The sequence below is a fragment of the Aulonocara stuartgranti genome, assembly GCF_965226115.1.
Source record: "Aulonocara stuartgranti genome assembly, chromosome: 10".
Lineage (NCBI taxonomy): Eukaryota > Metazoa > Chordata > Actinopteri > Cichliformes > Cichlidae > Aulonocara > Aulonocara stuartgranti.
This window is the reverse complement of record NC_138946.1, coordinates 2425116-2450259: the sequence shown is the minus strand read 5'-3', so window position 1 is coordinate 2450259 and position 25144 is coordinate 2425116. Positions and strand designations below refer to the sequence as shown.

The 25144-nt window shown below is 42.2% G+C and overlaps 2 protein-coding genes across 5 annotated transcripts in view; one reads left to right on the top strand and one right to left on the bottom strand.

Annotated features, from left to right (window-relative positions):
- Nucleotides 1–25144, top strand: part of LOC309715202 (glutamate receptor 1-like) — a 113962-nt gene that overhangs the window by 6101 nt on the left and 82717 nt on the right. For all 4 annotated transcript variants that reach the window (XM_082548110.1, XM_082548109.1, XM_082548111.1 and 1 more), the window contains exon 2: nt 4167–4301. In XM_082548110.1, coding sequence (XP_082404236.1) covers nt 4167–4301 — 135 coding nt within the window. The remainder of the gene's footprint in view (nt 1–4166; nt 4302–25144) is intronic.
- LOC309715238 (putative nuclease HARBI1) lies at nt 17768–19973 on the bottom strand. The gene is made up of 4 exons (XM_082548207.1): nt 19164–19973; nt 18975–19087; nt 18778–18889; nt 17768–18697 (listed from the first exon to the last, which is right to left on the bottom strand). Exons 1-4 carry the CDS (start codon nt 19594–19596, stop codon nt 18315–18317), a joined length of 1041 nt encoding a protein of 346 aa, XP_082404333.1. The 5' UTR covers nt 19597–19973; the 3' UTR covers nt 17768–18314.

Genomic DNA, 25144 nt, shown 5'->3' with positions numbered 1-25144 from the left:
TGTGTTTGCGTTCCTCCTGGCTGATGTGCTTGATGTGGGATTTAAATATTTCCTGTGGTGTCATGACTCCTGTTATGTGATATTGTTACTTTTATCCCTATTTATGATTATCTTTTCACTGTTTTTATGCATTTAAATGTGCAGTGTGTTCATTGGGCAGAAACTTTGCTTTGGCTGAGCTGGGTTAGCTGCACTGGAGCATTCATACAAGTGAAAATGTCTCCTCATGTTTCCTGTTGCGTACATGAGAAACCATCTTTTTTGAAGGTCATGTAAAATATATGACAAGCAGCTGTAACCGGTGTGTTCCTGCGTTGTCTGACACTGAAAGGTAAAAGAAAGAAAGACCTCCAACTTGCCCGCTCCAGCTCCTACAACCAAATGTAAACAGTAAGGAAGAGGGTTAGCTCAACCCACCACAACTTCCAAGCTAACAAAAATGATCTATTCATGATAGCATTAACTGTGCCTATAACACATGTGGCACACGCATACTACACATTTACAGTATCTACCAAAGACGGGCACAGTGATGACAATAACTGAACTAAAACACAATCAGAAACATCAGGGTGGCTAAATATACATTATGTGTGTTGTACAGTGTTGGGAAAGAAATGACCCCAACCTCTCCCACAGGGGAACTGTGGAAAAGGGGAGGGGCCAAAGGGGTACCCCGTATTTATAGGGTTGCACCAAAGAAGGAGAAGGGGCTCTAACTGATAATGAACATAACTACAGGCTTGAAGGTCCTAAAAGTCAGGTATGATAGGAGGGGTTTGGGGTCTAGAACACATTTTGTGTAATTATAACATTATGTAATTTATGACCTGGTTACACAGACATGGAGGCGGTTGGAAGGTGATGAATCATAACAGCTGTCTTGTATTAAAAAGTTATTGTAAAGTTTGAATATCTTCGTGTTCTCCTAAGGTAATAATGACTAAATATGATACTGACTTGTATAACTACCAGTTTAAAAAAAACAGTAACTGGGTAGGACACAAAGAAAAAGTCTCCAAAATGCTCGACTGGGTTAAATGAATAACACAGTCAAACTTCAGAGACAGTGTGTCCAGTTGGGAAGCATAAACTGTGAATCCGTTTCACCTGCTTTACAGATGAAAGTGGCAGCAGGTGCGCTGGACAAACCCCAAATAAAGGGAATGGTCTTGCAGGTGCTGACCACAGACTGCTGCGCTCTGCTCATCCCTCCTGGCTGCTTTTTTTTTTTTTTTTTTTTTTCTTTTTTTTTCTTTCCGTTCATGTCTTTGTCACTGCTGGTGGAATGAGACGGTACCTGCAGCTCATTCAGGCTGGATCTGGGCACGGGTTCATCTCCTCCAGGATGGCACATCCATATCGACCAGCACATTCTCAGGAGTGTGATGGGTCATTAAAAACAGAACTGGACGGAGCCTTATTTGCTCCTGTGTGAGGAAGAACAAAGTGAGCTTCTGTGCTCGTCTCTGACCGAACTGTCAGATCCAGAATCCACAAGGGGCCGGCGTCCTGCAGTGAGACAGACACCGTGCAGCTGGATTAATGTCCTGTTGGTGTCTCTGCAGTGTAATGGGTGCTTCCTGTCTGGACACATTGATATCTGCGAAGTTCAGCTGACTTTGTGTTATACTGCAATGATCGGGAAAAAAACACCTTCTCTCTGAGTGTGAACCTCAGATGTGAGTTATCAGGACGTTTGGAATAAAAATCATAATGATGGCCACAGTGAAGCTGCTCATGTCTATTTTAGGGGGCCTTGGCTGAAACAAACTGATCAACAATTTCAAATGTGAATACAAAGTGATGACCCGCACCGTGCTTTGTTGGAAAAACTAATATACAGTAGGAGTGTGAAAAGTGTGAATTTTTTTTGTGCTCCATATCGCCCCCCTCTGGTGACTGAAATCCCACTTACTCAATAATAAAAATGGCATCAAATTGTGGAGATGCTGAACTGAATTTGTGCGTATCATAAACTTTTATTTCCCCACATTTATTTTTATGTGATGATCTAAGAAGCTCTGTAAAAATCTCAATATGTTTCTGTTGAGGAAACCATGGCGATGCTAATTTCTGCACTGACTGGCTAAATAAAGATGAAGGAGAAGCTCGATGCAGAAGAAAGATGGTTTCCTTCCTTTTTCTTTAACTGCAGAAAATTTGTGCCTAAATGTCACCAAACAGCAGCAGAAAATCAACCATAACTGCGAAAAAAGCTGGAAACTGAAACTTTTTATTAAACTGCTTTATTCAAAGATCTGTTTGTGTGGAGACAGAGAGGACAGAGCAATTTTTACTTTCCTGCTGAGAAGAAGAGTCGTGAAAGCTTCACCACAAAAAGAAAGAAAAACATAAATTAACATTTGAATCGAGGAAGTTGGAGCGCCCTGCTGTGCAGTCATATGAAAGCATCTCTTCCTCCTTCAGCACAGAAAACAGAAGAGGGTCAGTCAGTCGGAGTTTAAGTGTTTGGATAATTTCCACGTGACCCTAGAAACCATTATGCTGAGAGGGTATGAGTGCCGTAAAATGGCTCCAGTAAGAGCAGAGAAAAGAGGCTTTTAACAGCAATTACAGCAAAGCGGGCACTCGTCATTATTAGTGACAATGGTAAACTCTGTGTGAGCAGCCAGCTCACGGGCAGCACAATCAAGCATCTCAAAGTTTCTTAACTTTACTCCCATTTCTTATTTTAGGGTAAAGTTGGAGTTTGAGGTGCTCAGGAGCAGTGAGTGTGAATACACTTACATGCAAGTACGAAAACACACAGTTCAGCTCCACTTTTCTTTTATTGGGGACATGAAAGCGAAATAAATTGGAAGAAATCTTCTTTGCTATTGTTAGCATGGCTGCTCTATCACGACTATATGGACATCAAATTAAGAACAGCAAGCTGGAGGAGAGAGAAGCTGGGAGTTTATTCATTTCCACCCAGCATGAAGACAAGGAGCCACATTTAACCTCATTTACAGACAACAGAGAATGAAACCTGACCCTGATTAGCGGCCTTAAGTAGACTAATATGAGCTGAACACGTGAAAATGTTTCACTTCATAGGAACTGAGGAATTTTGGCCTTAAACAGGACAAAGGTTCCAAGTTCAGACAGGAGTGAGACACGGCTGCTGACTGCTGTTTCTGGCTATCAGCAGCAGGAAGTGGCATCCACATTGACCACTTTATAGACAAAATCTTTAGATGGTTGAGTAACTAAAGCTCCACACTGAAAAAAAGTGGTTAGACATATTTTAAATAACAGTCCTTTAAGGCGAAACAGGAGAAGCCCCACAATTACATCATTTAGTTCCAATTGGTTTTTTTTTTTTTAAGGCATTTCTATATGAGTAAGAGAAGCTAGCTTAACAGTAGACTCATGAGCTTCATTAGCTCCCTGCTAAAGGTGCAGATGACTTGCAGGCAATGTACCCTCTAAGCTACGCGCGTGCGCAATCGCGCACTGCTGGCACGTCTCTGCGCACAGAAAATCTAACCTGAATTGAAACTAAAACAAATACGTTAACAATTCTGTTTGCAGTTTAAGTTAGTAAGTGACCGGAAACTGGCTCCTCCACCCAATGATGCGATTCACATTCGTATATACGCAGCTAATCAACGTCGTTTACGGGAAAGACTAACATGCTTTAATTGTGCTAAACAGCTCCACATGAATAACTAGCACGAGCTAATTAGCACAATGTTACGTCATGGACATTATTATAAAATTTTTGCTTTGCGGAGAGACGTTTTTCCTGCAATAATCCAGAACACACCATTAGCTTTTCTGCAGAGGGAAGCAGGGCGATGCGTTGACCCTTGATTTCCTTTTCTTTTGACTTTTTGAGGTTTAATTTAAAGTTTTACTGAGTGTGACACAGAGCTGCTTTTATAAACTCTGTTTGCATTTATACTCTAAGAACAGCATAAAGTGGGGGCGCTCTTCAGGGCGGTCCTATAAAGCACAATCACTATGAACAGCTCAATAAAGATTTCACTCTTGTATCTGATTTCATGTTAAATCAAACGGCGTCAGCTCTTACTGTAAAGCACACCGGTGTTTTTGGGCTTGTGGGTGAGCGGTCGTTTCTCTCTCTGGGGCTTTCCTGTCCTTTGTGCTTTGGGACACTGAAGAACACCCTCTGTGTGTCTCTGTGTGTTTGTCAACAGGAGGCCTTTTCCCCGGTGACTCCCATGAGTACGAGGTGTTTCGTTTCGCCCTGGCACAAAACCAGGACATCCCCAAGCTGGTGCCACAGGTGGACATGGTGGACACGAGCAGCAGTTTCGCCATGACCTACGCCTGTAAGTTCATAGACCGATGGCGCTCTGGGGTGGGCCAGAGGGTGACTCTTTGTTGGTGTTTGGGGTATTTTACCACATTTTTAACTGAGCTTTTTAATTCTGGTATAAACAGCATTTTGTGCACCTGTGCTTCAGCAGTTAGTTTCCATGGAGCGTTTCTACTTGATTTAATTTCATTTTACAAAGCGGTTCAGGTGCCATGCTCATCTTTTAGATATCTGAATTGATATGAATGAATGCAAGCAGGAGGACCTGGTGCATAAATCTTTGAAACAAAGCATCTCCGGCTGTGCTTTTTTTTCCTTTTCTTTGTGCACTCATATCCCAGATTCCAAAACGCAGCGGGGCATAGAGGATGTTTACCTCACACTGGTGCAGTTGGATCAGATCAAAGTTGAGTTTTGCTCAACAGTTTTGGGATGGAACTGGCTGCCACTGGTCCGGTGGATTTGGAGGTCACTCTGCTTTGCTGAAATGTAGCAACAACACGGTTTATTAACTCTACAAACAGTCTGATGTTTCCTTTCTCTGTAATGAAATTATCAGCGCTCACTGTGGAGTACTTTTATTATTTCATAACAGCAGACAGAAAGGAGTGGCTTCGCTCAGAGTTTGCTCAACATTTATGAGTGAAGCCGTCATTAAAGCATCATCCAGCTCAGCCTGTGGTGATCAGCGTGAACTCATCAAGGAAACAATTACAAGAAAAATAAGAACCATCTGCAGAACTCGGAGACATTTGCAACAATCAGAAAGCTTGTTTATATGAAAATGTAAAATGTACCTTCATAACTTATGACCTGTGTGCTCCAGTCCCCTGACTTTGATGTACTTATTTTCGGCTGTATGTGGATGTAAAAATGTAGTTTATCTGTCAGGTTACACATGCCCAAACAACTGGCAGAGCTCATATTTGAATAACACTGCAGCTGTTTCATCATCGGCTTACTCCGCACGGTCTCTTACCACAAAGTGCTCCAAACATCTGAATCACATTCCTCCCACGACGTCAGACATGCCGCTGGTGTCCTGCAGCACCGATGCTTCTGCTGCGGCATTATTAGATCCCGAGAGAAGAATGTCTCAACTTCTCCGAGGTTTCAGCGCTTCTTAATGTTGGTGTGTGGAGTTGCAGGCTGACAGGAGACGTTCTACATGTATGAAGTAATAGAGCGATTGTTGTGACAGTGGAGTGCGCTGCATTCGAGGGCTCGCTTTCAGGAACCAAACAAACAGTCTCTGCAGCTGATGCTGCTCCGGCTTCATTCACTGGAACTGAGAAAGTGTCAAAAAAGACATGAAGAACATTACTGGAGATCTTGATCAGAGAGCCAATGATGAGTTAGAAAATAATGGAAAAAGTCCAGGAGTATAAAAGAGTTTTTACAGTAACTTTAGCATTTTTAAGATAAGATCAAATAACCTTTTTTAGTCCCACACGTTCAAAATTTTTTGGTCACATGCTAAATCTATTTAACACTTTAAAGTCAAGAGTTTATATGAGTTTCTGAGACTTCTACATCATCACTGTATATTTTAGCGATGTTAAAATTTGGTGTTTGGTGATTTGCCCTCTTAACTTCACCAAAGGACAAATAGAATTTGAATTTTAAGGGCTGAAAACAGATTTCGGGTCAGTTTAACTGCCCCGCTGCTTTGCTTTGACCGCAGTTACAAGGCAGCAAATTGTGCCATAGTTCTATTTCCAGACTTTTTATTTTGGAAGGTTTGAAATGATTTTTAAAGACAGGATTTTGCAGCAAATACATGTTTAAGACTTCAGTGTCAAATTCAGCAAAGCAAATTTCCTGCCGGTTATTTTTGGGTCTTGATGATATAACACATGGTTTTTGTAGCTACTGAATGTGCGCTTTTGCTCGGATGCTTTTGTGCATTGTTAGTGTATCATTTGGCTCTCTGTGGTGCTTGTCTGACTGGGTTTTTTGAAGGGTTAGCCTGCCGTCCGCTGCACTCACCGTCATGGGTCAGTGCATCATTCTCCCGTCATCCAGACTTCATTCAGCAGACCTGGGATTTACAGGGTAAACACAAGTACATGGAGCCTGGCTTCAAAAGGGCACGTTGCGGCAGTAAATGGACGCAGACCATGGGGAGCTCGCCACTAAATGGACTCTGGCTCCGGGGAGCGTTCTGTACAGTGCAGCAGGTTTAGACAATAATGTGCTGACCTGTTTCATTCTGCCCCAAAACACTGAATTTACCACCTGAATGTTCAGCTGCTGCTGCAATGAATCAGTTCAACCTCAGACACGAGGCTTCATGTGTGACATGAGCTGTTTAAAGAGCTACAGTACGAGTGCTTAATTACACTGAGTACAGACCACAGCACATGTCATCACTTAACATCATTAGACAACAGAGGTCATTACAACTTATTTAAACTGAGTATTTCACATACATCACTCTGGAACTCAACTCTTTAAATTAAGAAATCAACCTAGCAACACTTTATCCTTCAGTATTTAGCATTAAAAACAGAGTTTAGTTGTCCTGAAAAAAGTGATAATGTTGGTACTCGTCAGAAAGGTGATGCTACTCAAAACACTTGGTCCAGTAAGTTTTTGGGCCAACGCAGTAAATAATAGAAAAACACAAATACAACAATTTGTGGTCATTTATTTAGAAAAATGTGACTAGTAGCTATGATTCTTATTTAACATGGACATAAACGTATTTATTGTATGCTTTAAACCGATGAGTTGCTCAGGTATATTTGGGGAGTCATTTAAACATTTTAAAAATCTTGTTTTTATGACAACAGTATGATTAATTTACAATTGGATAAACAAACTTTTAAGCCTCAGTCTCAACCAAAGGGATGAATTCTTATTCTTGTTATACTTCTTTGAAGTCCGCTGTCTGAGGTTTATTTGTAGCTGATGTTTTCTAATTAAAGTATCTGCAGATGAGTCTGCGCAGTCAAGAAAATAGGCAGTCTACACGGATCCTTGTTCGCCATGTGGTGGTATAAGTTAGACCCCAGCAAACCTCAGCAGGGTCACAGACATGAAAAGTATCCTCAAGACTTTATGTCTGAAATTTGAGTTGTTGCTAAATTAGCTAAATTACACATGCTAATCAGCAATAGGTAAAAGACTACCGACCACAATTTCTTCAACGATGAGTTAGTACAACCAGCTGCACAGAAAGCTCCACCATTTGTCAGATAACTGCATTAGAAAAACTGCAAAAGGCATCAACAACACAAACATGATCCAGAGATCCAATTCAGTGACTCCAATTAGTAGACAGCTAGCAACTGCAGTCGTCTGTGTTGCAATCCATCCATCAGTCTAAGAGGCCACGCCCCTAGTAATGCAAACTTTAAAATTCATCATTATCCAAGTATTTGAGTTATTAAAGAATTCACCCACCAGGAGGCTAAGGTTCAGAAGGTAGCGTTGGAAGGTTCCCCGGCGCCTTTAGCCTGCGTGGAAGTTTATCCTGAAAAGTTGTCCACAGAGCCTGATGTCGCAGTGTGAATGTGTGAACTTAGGCAAAAACATGGTTGTATGATCGTCTGTGAATAAGTGAAGGAGGCTTGTCGTAAGAAAGTGCTTTAAGTGCTCAAATGGAGTGTAAAAGTACCCATCCCTTTATACACAGATGTAATGAAGCAGCTGAGAGTTGGAACATTTTTCGAAGTAAGACATAAACATGTTTATTTCTGCTGTAAAGAGATTTTATCAGGCAGTCTACATGGACTGATCACATTCACTTTGATGATTGGTGCTTTACCTGGACCTGACATTTCCCACGGCCGGCGGAGCGGACCAATGTGTCACAGTGAGATTCTCCTCCATAATGCAGAAAGTCTCTAACGTTGCTATCTTGAGATGCTTTGTGGATCCAACCTGTCCTCACTCCCAACTTATCACATGACCCGTTGGTGTCACCGCGGCTTAAACATCTTTAATACGAGGCTCTGATCTTCTGAAATAGATGGAATGAGTGTTGCTGGTGTTGTTGAGGAGTAAAATGTAATAAATGTTATTTATTACTGTGGCAACAAAGAAAATGTTGGAGGAGCTTGTTGCATTTTGACAAGCAGTGTTGGTGCCAATATTTCAAATCAGTGACAGAAAACTTTAAAATAAGAAATAAAAGTGACACAAACTGCAAAAAAGGCTCAGATGAACCTTAACATAAGGAAGTAAACATGACGTTGGTACCAACACTCGAATAAGAAATGCTTCATCGTCATCTCTGAGAAGCTCAAGTATTAACATCAGTTTATTTATTCATATTCTATCTTGAAGCCGGCAGTTTTAGCAGCTCCAGTCTCAGAATACTAAACAAAAAAATGCTAATGCTAATAAAAGTGGAATATAAAATCAGCTCTCAGTGGTGCAGCTGTGCTCTGCAGCATTAAAACTAAATCTGGAGTGAAAGACAATTGGACTGCACATTACACAGGTTAGTGTTGTTATGAGGGCAGATATTTCTTAATAACGTCCTCACTGATCATGTTTTACAGCCTAGCAGAGCAGATAATCCCAAAAACATGCTTCCAGTTCGATTGTGAAGTCTTTAGAACCAGCGCCATGTAGTTAATAAGCAACAAGTGCCTGTGTTTCTGCTGAGTCATACTTTATACATGCGTAGAGCCGCACAGAGCCGGTCGTCCTCTCTCATCTGACAGAATCGTTAGCTTTGATTTGGACGGGGCTCAGTCAGGATCTCAAAGTTTGATATTCACAATCTCTTTTCACCCAGTTTTTCATCTTTATTAACCCTTAAACGCACAGCCTGCTGGCTTGGATGCATTTGTTGATCTGAGTGTTTCAGGAAGACAAAGCGTCCGTCCATAGGAACGTTTCTAGACACTTGAGAGGGGTGAGGATTTTGAACCAACGTGTTCTCTATTACTATCATTTACGTACAAAATAAATATCTTTATCTCCAGTTTGGTACCAAAGACTTGGAGAAACAATGCTGAGGAGCACTAACGCTGCTCTGGTGACTCAGCACCTCACTAAGATGCTTAGTTTTCCTATCAATTACCTAATTAAAACAACCAGTGTATCATAGGCCTCTAAGCAGTGTTAGCCTATTGGTTGTTTGTAGCTGAGTGAGAAATGTTTTCAGTCAGTTATAGTGAGTTTGTCTGTGCTGGTGTTTTAGGTTTGGCTTATTCCACCTGAAGGTGAGTCCATCGAGTCTCTGGATCTCTTTAAAATGAAAATGAATGAGAGAAAATCAGTGAAACCAAAAGTGGCCAAAAGGATAGCTGTCCATGCATCCATCAGTCCATCCATTTTGTAGGTGCATACTACTGTTTGTAAGTCCCCCCCTCGTAGAGTCTGCCAAGGAGAATGGTTAGAAGCTATGATTGCAAGGAAAGATGGAACCAGAGATCACATCGCCTCGTCTGAGACAGCCCTGAGGGAGGCCTTTGTTGGCAAAAGCTGGGCGGAAGCCATCCTCTGGACCTGGAGGAAGGACAGTGAGGGTCCTGTGCTTTTAGCCCTCTGATTACCTCTAGTGTTTTGTTTATCATCATATTTCCAATTTTAATTCTTATAGAAAAAAAGGCGTCACAAAGGATTCACATGTCCTCCATCTCAGGACGTCTCTGTCTGAAACTGAGGGTCAAAGTGGCTTCCAGAAAAAGTCCAACAGTTAGAGGAAGGTTTCACAGTTGTGTGAAGGCAGCTCAGTGCAGAGCAGACCTCTGTGGGTCTTATCCTCGCAGCGCTACCACCTGTTCCGACAGGCCAGTTTCTTTGGGTGAAACAAAGCAGCCTCAGTGTCTGATGCTCTCCTAAAAACGCGTCCTCTGCTCGCTCCTCTGAGCAAACAGGAAACCACAAAGTGCAACTCCTGGTTTCCTCTTTTCTGCTGGTCAGCAGGTGCCTCTGAGTGTTTCTATGGAAATGCTGGTTAGTGGGTGTCACCGATTGTTACCATGGAAACTCCGCTCAGTCGGTGTCGCCCATTGCTGCCATGGAAACACCGGTCAATGGGTGTTTTCTTGTTGAGAGACTGGCTCCGGAGCTGCTGTTTCTGTGTCCTGTGGGAAAATCAGGCTGCAGTCACTGACTCCTGTCTGTTGCTCTTAAAATGGCCGGTTTCTGCTTTTCCTTACTTCCTGTTGGCTCTCGTGCTCCAGTGGCGGAGGTTCTTATTAATGATGGCCTCAGTTACTTTCAGATAATGAGGTCAGAATAAATACAAGTAATCTCAGACTCCTTTAAACACTTTGATTTGTTTAGCTCTTCCCTACTCTTGGATGTGTATGACACCAGTAACATTGTCACCGCAGGCACTGAAACCTCAACCACCTGCTGTTCAAACTTTCTGAGGGGCAGCCAATTAGAAGAGAGTTGGCTTAAAGTGGGAGGGGCTTGTTTCAGATGTGGCATAGCCTGAGGGATTGCACCAAAGCTAACTGTTGTATAAATGAGGATTATTTTGGATTCTGAATCATGCAAAACTTCTCTAATAGAGTCCCAGAATAAAGATATGCAGCTGGATCTGAGCAGAATACGACCACTTCAGGCTCTGACTCTGTTTCTGTAATATTAACTCATTGCCTTAAAATATCTTTTCACATATAATTTTTTTTGTATAACTGCACCCAGAATAGCTGATAACTGCACTTTATTAAGTGTCTGAGGACTGAGGAAGTTACCTGTTGTAGCCAGATTTATTCCATTGCCAGCTGATGCTCAGGTTCAGCCGCTTTGTTGTTTTCAGCCCAGACTCTGACTGCAGAGCTGCACTCTTGGAATATGAGCAGACTGAAATGCTAAAAAAACAACATTTGAAAAATAGGCTTTCTACACTTCTCACGTCAATAGCAGATTGTGGATTATAGGTTATCATTTGTGTAGAACGTTGTATTAAGACTGTAAGCAGTTGCAGGTTGGTTGTGTTTTTTGGATGTTCTGGCAGCCTGGGTGACATCAGACAGGCAAAACTAATAGATTCATATCATTTATTCATAATAAAGTCTGAAGGCCATGAAAATCATGAGAGAACAAAAGAGCAGGAGTGAACCTGGAGAAGGTCATGAAGCAGGTGAGAGAATGTGTACCGGCAGATGTGTTTGTTAATGCTAACTAATGAGCTAATCAGCTTCATTAGGAGGACGCTGATTTAACAAAAGTCAGACCCAGAGGTATCACACACAGATAATCTGATGATGCTGCAGGTATTTGCATATTCAGAGAAAAACCTGAGTTGAGTGAAAACGTGAGTTAACATTTCTGTTCTGAAAGTGATATAATCATCTGTGCTTTAAAAATTAGATGTAACTTGTGTTTAGTGAGCTCAGGAGATGCTGTCAACAGAACCAGGCGGCTGTTTTTATCCTGAGATAAGCCAGCTGTCCGTTCCACCTTTGTGCAGTCGAGTTTTCATTTTAGTTTTTTCTACGTGCGAGATTTATTTTTCTTTCCTGAGCTCAGGCCACGTTGTTGAGTGAAGCGGCTGTCAGTCACTCGAGCCGTCATCACGAGACTAAATCTTGATAAAAGTGAGAGTGAGCAGCTTGTGTCGGAGTCTCAGCGCTCAGAGAGATGTTTGTTTTTCTGCCTCAGAGCGCGCTGGAAAGACGCAGCCATGCTGCTCGGCGCCGACTCTAGAGTCTGTCTCGCAGGAGGCCGAGCTCAGTCTGTTTTACATTTCACACAACAACAGACCGGGGAGAAAGCGGGAGGGGAGGGGTTAACAGTAAGAGAGAAAAGAAGCGAGAGACTGAGCAGGAACAGAGGAAAACGGGGAGACCGAGGCTGGTACAAAAAGCACAGAGGACAGTTTCTCATGTGCAATTATGATTTCAAATTCAGGTTCAGCTGTGGAGAGGACATTTTATCAGCTTCAGTCCTGAGCTGGCCAAACGGCAAGTGAACAGACACTGACAGCAGGACTGCAGAAATCATAACCATGAATATGAGCTTCATTATTTAACATGAGCGCTAACAAGTGAGGATTTCCTGAAAGAGTTGGAGCTTGTGGGTTGCACGGGGTTCTCAGAGTTAGCGCCAGCCCTGGCTCCCTACCATCGTCTGGTTCCACTGTGGGATCTTTGTGGGTTCATTTGAGGGAGTGGGAGGCCCAGGTGGCAGTGGACAGAAGCCACAGGGAGAGCGATGGAGGGATGAAGCCACAATCAGCTCACACCTCTGTCACATGTCAGTGAAGGCGGATCAGGTGAGAGACTTGCGGCAATCCGGAGATGAGGGCAGCTGCAGCCACCCATTAATGATTCTTCCACAGGTTCACAGATGGAAATCTTTGTTGGTTGATGTTTTTGACCAAATGTTCCCTCTCCATCGTCTCGACTCAAGCTGGACTAAACAGTGAGCGAGATCAGTGGAAGGAAAAAGGTGATGCGCTTGATTTATATCACAGGACAAAACGAGAGCTTTGGATTGACTATTAATGCAAAACTCTTTATCTAGGTTGCATTGTGTTAGTAACAGCTGGAAACCAAATTTGTAATTAAATAAAAAAAATCGGATGAATTGCTCAGCCCCAGTTGACGGTGAAATCACTCCCTGCAGGTCTGTGTGAGTGCAGCCCAAAGATTTCACACAAAAGGATGCTGTGACATCACCCACTGATTTGTGGCCTACTGGTTTTGCTCTCACATGATTAATGGACCAATTGTTACAGCCTTAAATTAAATCAGTTAAAAGCTGACATTTCTCTGGCTGTGTAAAAATAACAGTGATGATGATTGCTGGGTAACGTTGTGGCTGTTCCTGTATAATCAACAACTGATTGAAAAGACTTTAAAAAGACTATTTTCTAAGACGTCCAATCAAAGTTGAGATTTGGTTTGGTTACAAAGAGAAGAGACTTCAGAGCGTATGAGACGACAGAGTCACCACCGTGTCATCCCAGCATGTCGGAGCCGCACAACTGTGACGCACAGATGTAGGGTTTGATTAGAACTGAGCAGTTCTGATCCGGTTCTCGATTCCCATCACTACACAAATGGTAAATAGACCAATTTTTAAAGGTTTTTAAAGTTCTTATACGCTTTGCTTGAGAACACAAAGCATTCTTTATAACAGTGGTTCCCAAACTTTTTTTGCTAGGCCGCCTGTTTTACAAAAAAATGTTTGCGCCCCCACCCAACCCCCCGCGCGCACGCACAAACACACCCTCCAACCACACACGCCCATATTTTGTTTTCAAACTCTGTTGCGGTTTATTTCACACCTCAAACATTTAGAAAACAATTAAGCAAATGCAAGTAAACTGCAATAAATTACAGGTAGTTAAAATAAACTCTTTTACGCTGCGTCCGCACCTACACGGGTATTTTTGAAAACGCAGCTGTTTCGTCCGCACATAAACGGCGTTTCGAATCACCGGAAACAGATTTTTTAAAATTCCTTTTTTGTGTTTACCTGTGGACGAGAGTTCGTCATGAAACATTAAAGGTATGTGCTTTATTTCATGTCAGCTGTGTGCACGTTATTGCTTACATGAGAGGAATTGCAGAATGGAGATAGAGACAAAATACTGTTAATCTGACTGTCTGCAGGTTTACACGCAGTTACTGTCCCTCCATTTACAAAGGCAGAGGCGTCACGCTGTGATTATTTTACTGTAGTTGTTTTTTCCTGTGTAATAATATTCAACATTGCTGTCAATACATTTTTCAAAAAATGCCTCTCTGTGCAAAATGGGTGTAAAAACATAAACAGCTGAGGGATCCTGTTTGTCCGTGATTTAGACAGGGGGAACAAATCGTGGCAGGATCAGCCTGATGTTATTTGTATCCTGCTGTAACTTTACTGTATAAAGAGCAAACATCTCCAACATGTCAGGAGCAGTTAGTCATTACAACAAGTGTTTGTGAACTAAAAATCAAGGATGTGGGATCCTATTTGTCCGTGATTTGAAGAGCCCAGCGCTGCTCCCGACGCAGGGAAGACCAATCCTGCAGGGAGACCTCCCTTAGCACCTGTGTAGGTGAAACCAAAGGGCAGATTTGCTTCACCATATTTTCTAGTCTTTGTCTTAGAATGAAGTTGGTTTGGAAACATATTCAGCGATGCTTCATCCCCTGCTTTGCGTTTGTGTGGGAGCCCCGTGCTGGCAGTGTCCAAGTGTTGTTGTTGTTTTTTTTTTTTTCCTTTTCATACCCCCTGCGCCCCCCCTGCAATGGCTCTGCGCCCCCCCTGCAATGGCTCTGCGCCCCCCCGCCCCCCGAGGTGGCGGGCCCCACACTTTGGGAAGGTCTGCTTTATTCACCCATTTATACAAGCACTTTTTTCTACACTTTCTATGTAACATTCAAGGGTACTTTGGTATGCAGACTGGAGCAACCAGGGATTGGACCACCAACCTTTGATTGGTGGTTATGTGGCTCAAGGCATTAAACCCTGGGGGAAATTATATATGACATAAATATGTTTTTACATTTGAAACACATGAAACAAACTCATAAAATCAAATTTCAGGTTATAGTTCAATCAATCAATCAATCAAAATTTATTTATATAGCACATTTTTAAGACCAAAGTACACCAAAGTGCTTTCCAGTAAAATTGCAGTACAAATAAAATCACAATAAAATATAAATTACAAATATATAAAATATAAGATAATTACATAATCTAAATACAGAGCCAGATGTAAATTACCCTAATTCGCCTTAAATGCCAGATCAAACAAATACGTTTTTAAACGTGATTTAAAAGACTGAATGGAATCTGACGCGCGAATATGAAGAGGGAGAGTATTCCATAGCCTGGGTGCAGCAACGGCAAAGGCACGGCCTCCTCTGGTCTTCAGCCGAGACCTAGGTTGCACCAAGAGCAGTTGGCCCGATGATCTTAGTGCTCTCTGAGGGCTGTACAGACAGAGGAGATCAGCTAAGTAGTCAGGTGCCATATTGTTTAAAATTTTATAAGTAAACAATAGAATTTTAAAATCAATTCGATATTTGATAGGAAGCCAGTGTACATTTTTCAGAACAGGGGTGATAGAGTCAAACTTTCTAGTGCCGGTCAAGAGACGTGCTGCTGCATTCTGGACCAGCTGCAGACGCTGCAGAAGAGAAGATTGAAGACCCAAGTAGAGTGAGTTACAATAGTCCAGTTCTACAAATACACAATGAAATAAACGGGCAAAACTAACAGTTCTGGATCAAATGTAACCTAATTTGAACTTTCATTGAGATGTATCATGAAGTCATCTGTTAGACCTCTAACCAACAGAAAATTGCTCAGTGGGTAAATGTGCGCTCATGGTTGTAATGAGGTTGAATTCATGTCTTTATAACAGCGTGAAAAGATGCCTTTTAACTTTTACCTTACAGCCAAATTTAGACCTAAAGGGATAATCTCACCACAGCCAGTCACAATAGTTCACTAGCAAGCATGCCAATACGTGACACAAAGAGTGGAAACATTTGGTGAGAAAAATCTCAACCAGATCTCAAAGCTTTGAGTCTTTGTGGAAGAGAAAAGGGTAGAGCGATGGGTGGAATAAAGCAGAGGACAGAAAGGGAAGCTAAACAAGACAGAAATGCAGTAAGAGAGGGCGAGAGAAATGAAGACAAGTGGCTTCACAGGATAAGACGGGGACAGATAATGAAAAGGGCAAACAAGAGGGAGACAAAGAGATGGATGGAAGGAGAAAGAGAGAGAGACAGATAGATAGAGGAAGGGTTTTTCGGTAGTATCCAGGGGGCAGTGGGGATCAGCTCAGGTGCTGCAGCTCCATTATTCAGACTCTGTTCACGTCTGGTTTAGAAAAATAACCTGCAGCACCGAGCAGAATCAGGGCACACCTTCATTTTCAGGTTAATTCCAGTTTATTATAACTAAGGTCTTAATTTTGAAGTTTGATCTATTGATTTCTTTTGCTCATTCATCCTGTTGGGGACATTTGAGACATTTAATCTGGAGAGAATCATGTGATCTTGGTATGGGCCATTGTTTGTGGATGCTTTTTGCTTGATTGATAAAGCCTCTATAGTTCACGCTCACCTTCATCTGATTCTTGCCTTGGGCTGTTTGTTAGTGATCCCTTCCAGATCAGGTTAGTAGTGTATGTGGTGCCAGAGACTGCTGCCATCAGGTGGTGCACTGCCATGCAGTGTTTCAGCGGGTGGCATATATCAAAGGTATTCACATGAATACCAAGTATCTCAGAAGAACACTGAGTAACTGCCATAAACTGTATTTCCTGTAACTCCACTTGAAGGTGAATCAGTCCTCATAGACTCAGTAGTGAAAATATCCAGATGTAAGATGATCACAGCTATTGCCTCCCTTTATATCAACTCTACAGGTTACGAATTTGTTATGAGTCATCAACTTGAGTTTTTTAAGGCTTAAACTTGGCTATTTGGATTGACAGGTGGATGATGACACAGGTGGCTGTAGCTGACTGTACTACTGACTGTACTAGGCATTATTGTAGGGTCTTAATCTCACAATATTAAGCACCTTGAGGTGACTGTTGTAGTGATTTGGCACTGCGCAAATAAAATAAAATGGAGTAGGTTCCACCACAGCTAACTGGAGTGAGTGACCTGGGCCCTATTTCAGGAAGCCGGTTTAGAAAACTCAGAGTTAAAAATGATACACGGGGTTGAGTAACCCCGAACTGTCCAACTCGGAATATTCGGTTTCAGAAAGGCTGATAACAATTAGTTCAATCAACGCGGAGTTGCTTTAACCCCAAGTGAAGCACGCGGACGAGGATACATAAAGCCCTGATAAGCGGAGCACAGATTAAGCGAGTCACCATGGAGACGGAGGGAAAGAAGGCGCGGTCAATGTATTTTACAGCGCTTGAGGCCGAAATTCTGATGGCAGCATATGCCGATAACATGCAAATTCCGCGGAAAAAAGTAACACAGCCACAGCTGCAAAAGAAAGGGAGCATGCATGGCAAAACAAAGCCGACAGAGTCAATGCGTGAGTGTTAATATAAACATTGATCGAGGGATTTCCACCCATTTAACACGTTATTTTATCATATGTTATTTTATTTGTTATGTTATACATTTTATTTTGTGACGTGATGTGAGCGCAGGTGCAACCCAACAGGCCCCAAACGTTCCTGGCAGCAAGTAAAAATGAAATATAAAAATATAGTCCAAACAGGTGAGGTGTAATTGTATTATGAGCCATAGTGCTTGGTCTGTTTGTCCGATGTAAATCAATTGCAGTTAGAGGCTACATTAATTTCCCCTCTGTAAGCACTTATTGAAATTATCTGAGCACATTACAAGTACATATTTGCTTACTCTGTATGCTCAAATGTGACCCCGTTATAGCCAACAGAAAAAAAGCGGAGGCCCGAAAAACAGGTGGGGGTCCTCCACCACCACCACTCACAGAGGCTGAGCAGTTGGCCCTCAGCCAAAACAGTGGGCGCCCTGTGGCCGAAGGCATCTCTGCGGGGACATCCTCTGAGTCAATAACCCCGCAAGACACAAGTGCCTACATAGTGGGTAAATGCAAAATAATACATGATGTGCATACATCCTTTCTTCACAGTCACCTTTGCAGTGCTGCTCATTCATTTGATAAACTCTTTACCATAATGGATTATTTTGTAGTGAAGTTATTTTCCTACTGATTTTGCCTTCCCTCAGCCTTGGTTGTCTTTGAGAGCATAATGACAATGAAGTGTAAGGTGATTGGTATGTTTGTTAATTGCCATTTGGTCCCTTGTAAGTTATAAGTGACCTGTATAAACCTCATATTCTATCAGTTGATGGTGATGGTGTACTGCATCTGGTGCAGCCTCCTGTTGAGCCAGACCAACATGCAGTTGTGAGTAATACTCCACAGATTATATGAGTTTACAGTAGAACAGCAATGTTGTTTATTTCTTTACTACAGGAAAATAATGAAGAAACATTGACAGCTGTTACAGAGGAGGAAGCAACAGAGACACTTTATGAGGTTTACATCTTTTAATACTTTGTGTACAGGAAATACAGGCGACCAATAAAGCCAGTTGAACAAAAATCTGTTTATTCTTCTTTCAACATGTTGAGGTGATGGGTCAAAGGAAATGATTGTGACATATGGTGTCTCTGACTGCGCTTCCATCTTGTATGTCCGTGGGAGGGTCAGGATGTTCATGGTTTGGATCACTGCTGATGTTTGGTTCAGAAGGACAGTGTTCTCCTCTAATTGTGGCAATGTTGTGAAGAATCACACATGCCACAATAATGTCACATGCCCTTTCTGGGGTGACCCTGAGTCTTTGCAGGCACTGGAACCGGGCCTTAAGCATTCCGATAGTCATTTCAACTCTGGCTCTTGTCCTGCAATGAGCCAGATTATATCGCTGCTGTGGGCCCGGTTCAGGGTCAGGGTAAGGGGTAAGCAAATAGGGTAAACATGGATACCCCCTATCACCAAGCAAGTAGCCAGTGAACTCTCCTAAGACAGAAGGGTACACTTCAGTTCAAATGTCCCTGTAGCAATTGGTCTTTATATATTTTAAAGTATTCTCAACTCACCATGTCCAAATTTTGTGCTCAGTGTACATTCACGGAATATTTGTGAGTCATGGACAGAGCCTGGCCACTTGGCTTCCACATTTGTGATAATGTTGGCAGCATCACATATGATCTTCACAGTGCAGAGAACACAAATTAGCATCCATTACTATAATGAAATTATTTGTTAGTTTGACATGCTACAGGGAACTATGTACCTGTACATTAATGCTGTGGAAAGACTTCCTGTTCACATAGTCTCCTTCATTTACTGAAGGAGCAATGATTGGAATGTGAGTGCCATCTGTACAGCCAATCACGCCTGGGAACCCTAAAAATAAATGTAAAATTTAAGTAGTAGTCCAAGTATCACCACATCATGAATTAAGTTTTGTTCATCCTGATACCTGCAATTTTGTGGCATCCCTCTTTGATAAATCTTGTGGGTCTATGACCGGGGAACACCACAAACGAGTACAGGAGACGTTTCAGTGCAACTGTAACATTCCTGACTGCCCGACAGACGGTAGCCTTGGAAACGTGCTCAGCGTCACCAATATTATACAGAAAGCTCCCGTTTGCAAAAAACCGAAGTGCAATACAAATAATATGTAATGAACTGAGAGCATGTCCGCGATGTGTCACATGCGTAATATATGGCCTGAGGATGTTATCCAAATAAATTATAGATTGTGCTGAGAAACGGTAACGTTCGCACAGAAAATCATCAGGAAATGATAAAATGTCCAAACGCGATCTGATCACTCTCTCCCGGCGGAGAGCTCTGCGGAGAATTTGGGCTTCACGATCTACTGGCTCTTCAAGGAAGGAGCACGCCATGTCCGACACTTCCTACTGTCAGGTTTCCGACAAAGGGGCGGGGACAGTCAGGGTTAGTTGTAGTAAACCTGCTAGGGGGCAGGTTAGCTTCACGGAGTGTGTCGTCATAGTGACTCACTGAGGCTTCATCTGAACTCGCTTTGTGAAACCGAAAACCCAGAGTTTTCGTTAACTCAGGGTATACTTACTCAGTTTTTCCACTAAACCGGCTTCCTGAAATAGGGCCCTGGACGTTTGGACCATGTTTGTGGCTGAGTGTTTAAGCCTGTTTGTTACTCTCTTACTTATATGTTTATGTCTCTGTAATAGATGCAGTTCACAGATGCAGGTTGCCAACTAACCATTTAAAGTAACTTACACATCAACATGGCAGTAGCTAAGATGCTAACTCTGAAGCTTTAAATTGCTGAGCAGGTTACATTTTCAATGGTTATGCTTGTGTTAACAACCCAGGAAATCTGCAGAAAGTCCTAAATACTTTTCATTTGTTTCTGCATCTGATTGCTGACTGTTGGGAGAAGTCACACACCAGTAAACTGTACGTGGGATTGTTGTAGCAGTCGATGGTGAATTTTTAATTAGCTTATCCATCTGTCCGCTTTCACACCACACTGCATTAATTAACTCAATGGCATATTTGAAGTTGTAGTTGTTATTTACAGCTGATAAGTGCTAACAAAAATATGATGCGAATGAAAACTCATTCTGCACTAAATCGTCCGTTCTGTTGTGAATGTGAAACTGTAATTAAATTGCCTCTTTAAAAGCTTACAGTACAAACTGTGTGTCAGACATTTGTCTCTTTTTTTTTTTTTTTTTTTTTTTTTTTTTTGGTTTTTTGTGCCCATTACTTTTCCACTGATGACATTTCCCCTTCAGAACAGTCTCAATGTCAGCTGCCTGTACATCAACAGTGTACAGTACAGAAAGTAGGGTGCATCTGTGCAGGGGGATGGTGGGAGAACAGCTGAGCACCACAAGGGATTTGTGAACACAGGGACTGTATGAATGAAAAAAGCTTCACGGAAAAACCTGCAGCTGCGCCTCTGCTGCTGGAGCTTCATCAATGCAACTCTGCAGTTACTGTAAATGGAAAATAGGTGCCAACGGATATTGATCAGTGATATCAGCGATGTATTTCCATGTAATCTCACAATAAATTCCCTACAGTTGGCAACAAAGTTACTAAGCTCTGTCATCCTTAACTTCAAAGACAAAAGAAGAAAGATGAGATCTCTAAGAAGAGATCTCTGTGGTGTAACATCGAACTTGAAAAGTTAAATTAAATAATTTCAGTATTTGTTTCTGTATCTTTATTTAGATTATTATGCTTTGTAATCTCAGTGTTATTAAACACCAGGCGATACTAATGTGGCTAACTCTTTTTAGTTGAACTAACCAACTGACAGTGCTAGGGAGCAACGGAATACATGTACCGCAGTTACGTATTTAAAATACAAAATATGAGTAACTGTATTCCGTTACAGTTACCATTTAAAAAAGTGGTATTTAGAATACAGTTACTTTGTTGAAATAAATGGATTACACGGTGGTGTTTTCCTGTTTCATATTGTGGCGGGTCAGGACTGTTTGGGTTTGTTTGACAGCTGTGATGTTCTGTTGTTCCAGGCGGCAGCGTTACGGTTGCCATGGTTACAGGATGACACGCTCTCTGCGACTGTGTTTCCTGGGTGAGAGAGTGCCTTTTTGTTGTTGTTGAATGCTACAGGCATAGCTCTAAAGAATGTAGCCTGATGGGCAGTGTAGTCCGTACTGCAGGGAGAATGGACTGTTATACTCGTTATGTGTCTGTGAGCGAGGAGGGAGAAAAAGGCAAAGTACTGTCACCGAGCAGAAACGGGAGCTGGAAGCATGTAAATATAATAATAACCACTGCGGCCAAGAAGAGAGCCTGATGAGCCCAGCTGTAAGTAAGCTATTAAGACTCGACTGTACACTGTGTTCGTGTTTTCCTCTGAAACAATAAGTTCCGTTGGAGCAGTCTTTCAACGCCTCTCTCTGTCTCTCACTAGCAAAGTCGACCCAGACAACAAAGTAAAGCTAGTTTTCGGCTACAAGCCGACACGAACCCGACGTATTAGCCAGAGGTCCCTTTACCTCCAGTAATAGTAATAAATCACACAGCAATAGTACATTCACGTAGTTGTAAAAAGCACGATAATATATTAAGTAATCCAAAGTATTCAGAATATGTTACTCTCATTGAGTAACGTAACGGAATACGTTACAGAATACATTTTGGGGCATGTAATCTGTAATTTTTAGTGGAATACAAGTATGACAAACCCCACCAACCAGCCAAGCCCACAATCCTAACCTGTAGGGCCAAGCACCCTAATGTTACCAAATCCACCTAATGCTAAACCTAATCCCAGCTCACTCACTGATCCCAGCTAACCCACGCAACTGACAATAAACCTAAATAACCAGCCGATCAGCCTACCAAACTTTTTCCCCCAATGCGACCAACCATCCCACCACGCTAACCCATCAAACCAAACCCACCTATCCACTCTACCTCCAGCACTTATCTCCACCAACTTGCAGATACTAATTAACACAATCAACAAGCTGACACAACCAACCAACATCCACTTTTGTCACCCCATGCAACCAAATCCACCTACCCCACGTCTCGTCAGTCACTCTATCGAACCAACACAACCTTAACAAACAACCAGCTCTTCTAAACCATCTGAATCATTCCAAGCAAAGACCCCAAGAGAAAACATGCCGGCTAATTGAGTTATTAATTTTACAGAAAACAAGTCTTCCTAACAAAAGATATCATCTTCACAATACGCAGTACCTGTTTCTTAGAAAAACAGATAAACTAAAAATATAATCTTCTTATCAACACAGACCAGAAAATGTCACCACAGAGAAAGAGAAATTTTGACTGTTTGGTTTGCCAACCACTTATGAACACCTGATTTACCCACCAAATGATCAAATAATAAGAATATAATGCCACACTTTACATCAGCAATAAACAAAAGTAGTTGATATGTTCTGCTCTTCGTGTCAGTCATGTCCTTTATGGAGATTGACGCATACAAATAATGCAGAGCCAGCTTCCTGTCTCGGTCATCAGACAGCCGGTGACAAAACCTGTGATGTGTCTCACTCTCGACGTGGCTTACATCTGTCAGACTGCGTTTATTGTAGGCCTGAACCCTCAGAGGATTCTGTCTCCCCAGTTTGAAACTCAATTTCTTTACATCCTCACATTTTTTCATCATATTATTTTCATTTGCATGTTTTTCATGCTTTGGATATTATCCGTCAGTTTTTATTTGACTCTCCTGCAGACCATACACCTACACTCTAATGCATTTATTTTCCTCTCGGTTATTCTAATGCATGCTAGTGTTGTGTGTTTTTGTTTTTGTTTTTTTTGTTTTTTTTAATCACTGTGTTTCTAGCGTATCTAACATTGAGTATGTTCACGTATACGTCGTCAAACACCTGCTTTTGAGACCAGTGCATGTTGAAACATGATGGGTGACAGCTCACTGTCTGCCCTGTGTTGTGATGTTTGTGCCTCATCAGCCTTGTTGCCTTCTTATTCACCTGCTGATGTTTGTATTCATGTAAACAAAACTGGTTAAATACTACTTTATTCAGCTTACATTCAACTGCATTTTCTCAATGAAGCTACAGCCACCAACTGTTCCACAACATGTGACACAGGATTAGAGGAGCTAGTGTAGACTCAGCTGATCCTCATTTCCCAGCATGTTGTGACACACTAACACTGAATGTAATGTTTGAGAATAATTAATAAATGGTTTTGAGGCATAAGGAATAATGTTGGTATATATTTGTATATTTTGTATAAACACAGACGGAAATGGCAAAAAGGAGGTTTTGAACTTCGTACTTGCTCCTGGTGTTAGTGTTAGATGCACCTAACTTAACTGAATCCATAAATTGCATGTGTGTCACCAACTCTTAGTTGGAGAGTTTCACTGTGTAATATCCAAAAAAAGCACCATCACCACAGATACTATCCAGAGGTCCAGTTCAAGGACACCAGTTAGCAGAGGTGAAGCAGTTACCGAGATAGATGCCAGGTGTCAGTTACTTAAAGCGCCCTGCTTTATGCCTGTGAGTATTTTCTGGGATAAACAGTCCATGAGAACAAAACTTTTTCTTAACATTTTAGTTTCTGCAGTAAAGACGTTTTAATCTGGGATGATCATGTGGATTCATTCATTTTCAGGACCGGCCTCAAATGGCTACTTGAAGAATTGGAGGATGACCGTAGTGGATGTGGCTGCTCGTCACATCCACTACTACTCGTCTGTCGCTGTCGGTTTTGTTTTTATATTGTTTCTGCTATGTGTCACTCTGGAAGTCGGGTCTTTACTGGTGTACGATCGCCAATCGCTTCTCAATCTCCGAAGCTCTGGTCAAAATATCGTTTGCTAATGGAAAACAGAATTCCTGTTGTCCGCTGCTGTCACAAATACCAACTTGCTTATGCCGTGCTGTTTTGCTACCTGTCCGGCGAAGGCGCCAGGGTAGGCGCAGTGGTTGGCTGGTTAACCTCAAGCTCTCCTTGGCGCATCATCCCACTACTGCCCAAGGAGTACATCGATTATTTCCTGGCGTTTTTGTGCATCGACGATTCTTGGACCCTGTGGAAGCCTGCCTCATCCCCGTGAGCAACTGGGATGATACTCCGCTTTTTCGCAACCCCTGTCCTCCTCGGCTGAAGGTGCGCCAGACGAACCTCCGCAATCTGTGGCCGTTGTGCTGAGTTCCCTATGCTGCTGAGGCCCCAGCTTCTGTCAGGGTTGGATTGGTAAACGCCAGATCGCTGATAAACAAATCTTTTGTTCTGAAGGAGTTATTCACCTTCTGGAGTCTGGACTTGGCTGAACACTGGTGAGTCCAGTATGTTTTCCGAACTTTTACCAGCAGACTGTTCTTATTTTAACACATCGAGGACATCAGGAAGAGGAGGTACGGCGGTTGTTTTTAAAAAGGATTTTAAATGTAAACCACGCTTTTTACAGCCTTCTTCCAGCTTTGAGCTGATGTGTTTTGAAGTTATTTGCTCTAACTCAGTGCTCTTTGCTGTTATTTATCATCCCCCTAAATCAGGGGTCCCCAATCCCAGTCCATGAGGGCCGGTGTCCCTGCAGGTTCTAGATGTGTCCTTGATCCATCACAGCTGATTTAAATGGATAAATAACCATCTTGAAGTTCTCCAGAAGCCTGGTAATGAACTAATCATGTGATTCAGGTGTGCTGACCCAGGGTGAGATCTAAACCCTGCAGGGACACCGGCCCTTGTGTACTGGGATTGGGGACCCCTGCCCTAAATATACTAAGGACTTCATAAATGACTTTTCAGAATTTCTAGCTGGGTTATGCCCAACTACGATTACGTTCTCATTGTGGGAGATTTTAACATTTGTGTCTGCTACTGATACTGTGTTTTCGCGCACTACAGGTCAAAACAGTGCTCCAGCTTGCCTCTGTCGGATCATCAACCCCTTCCACTACTGCCCGGTTC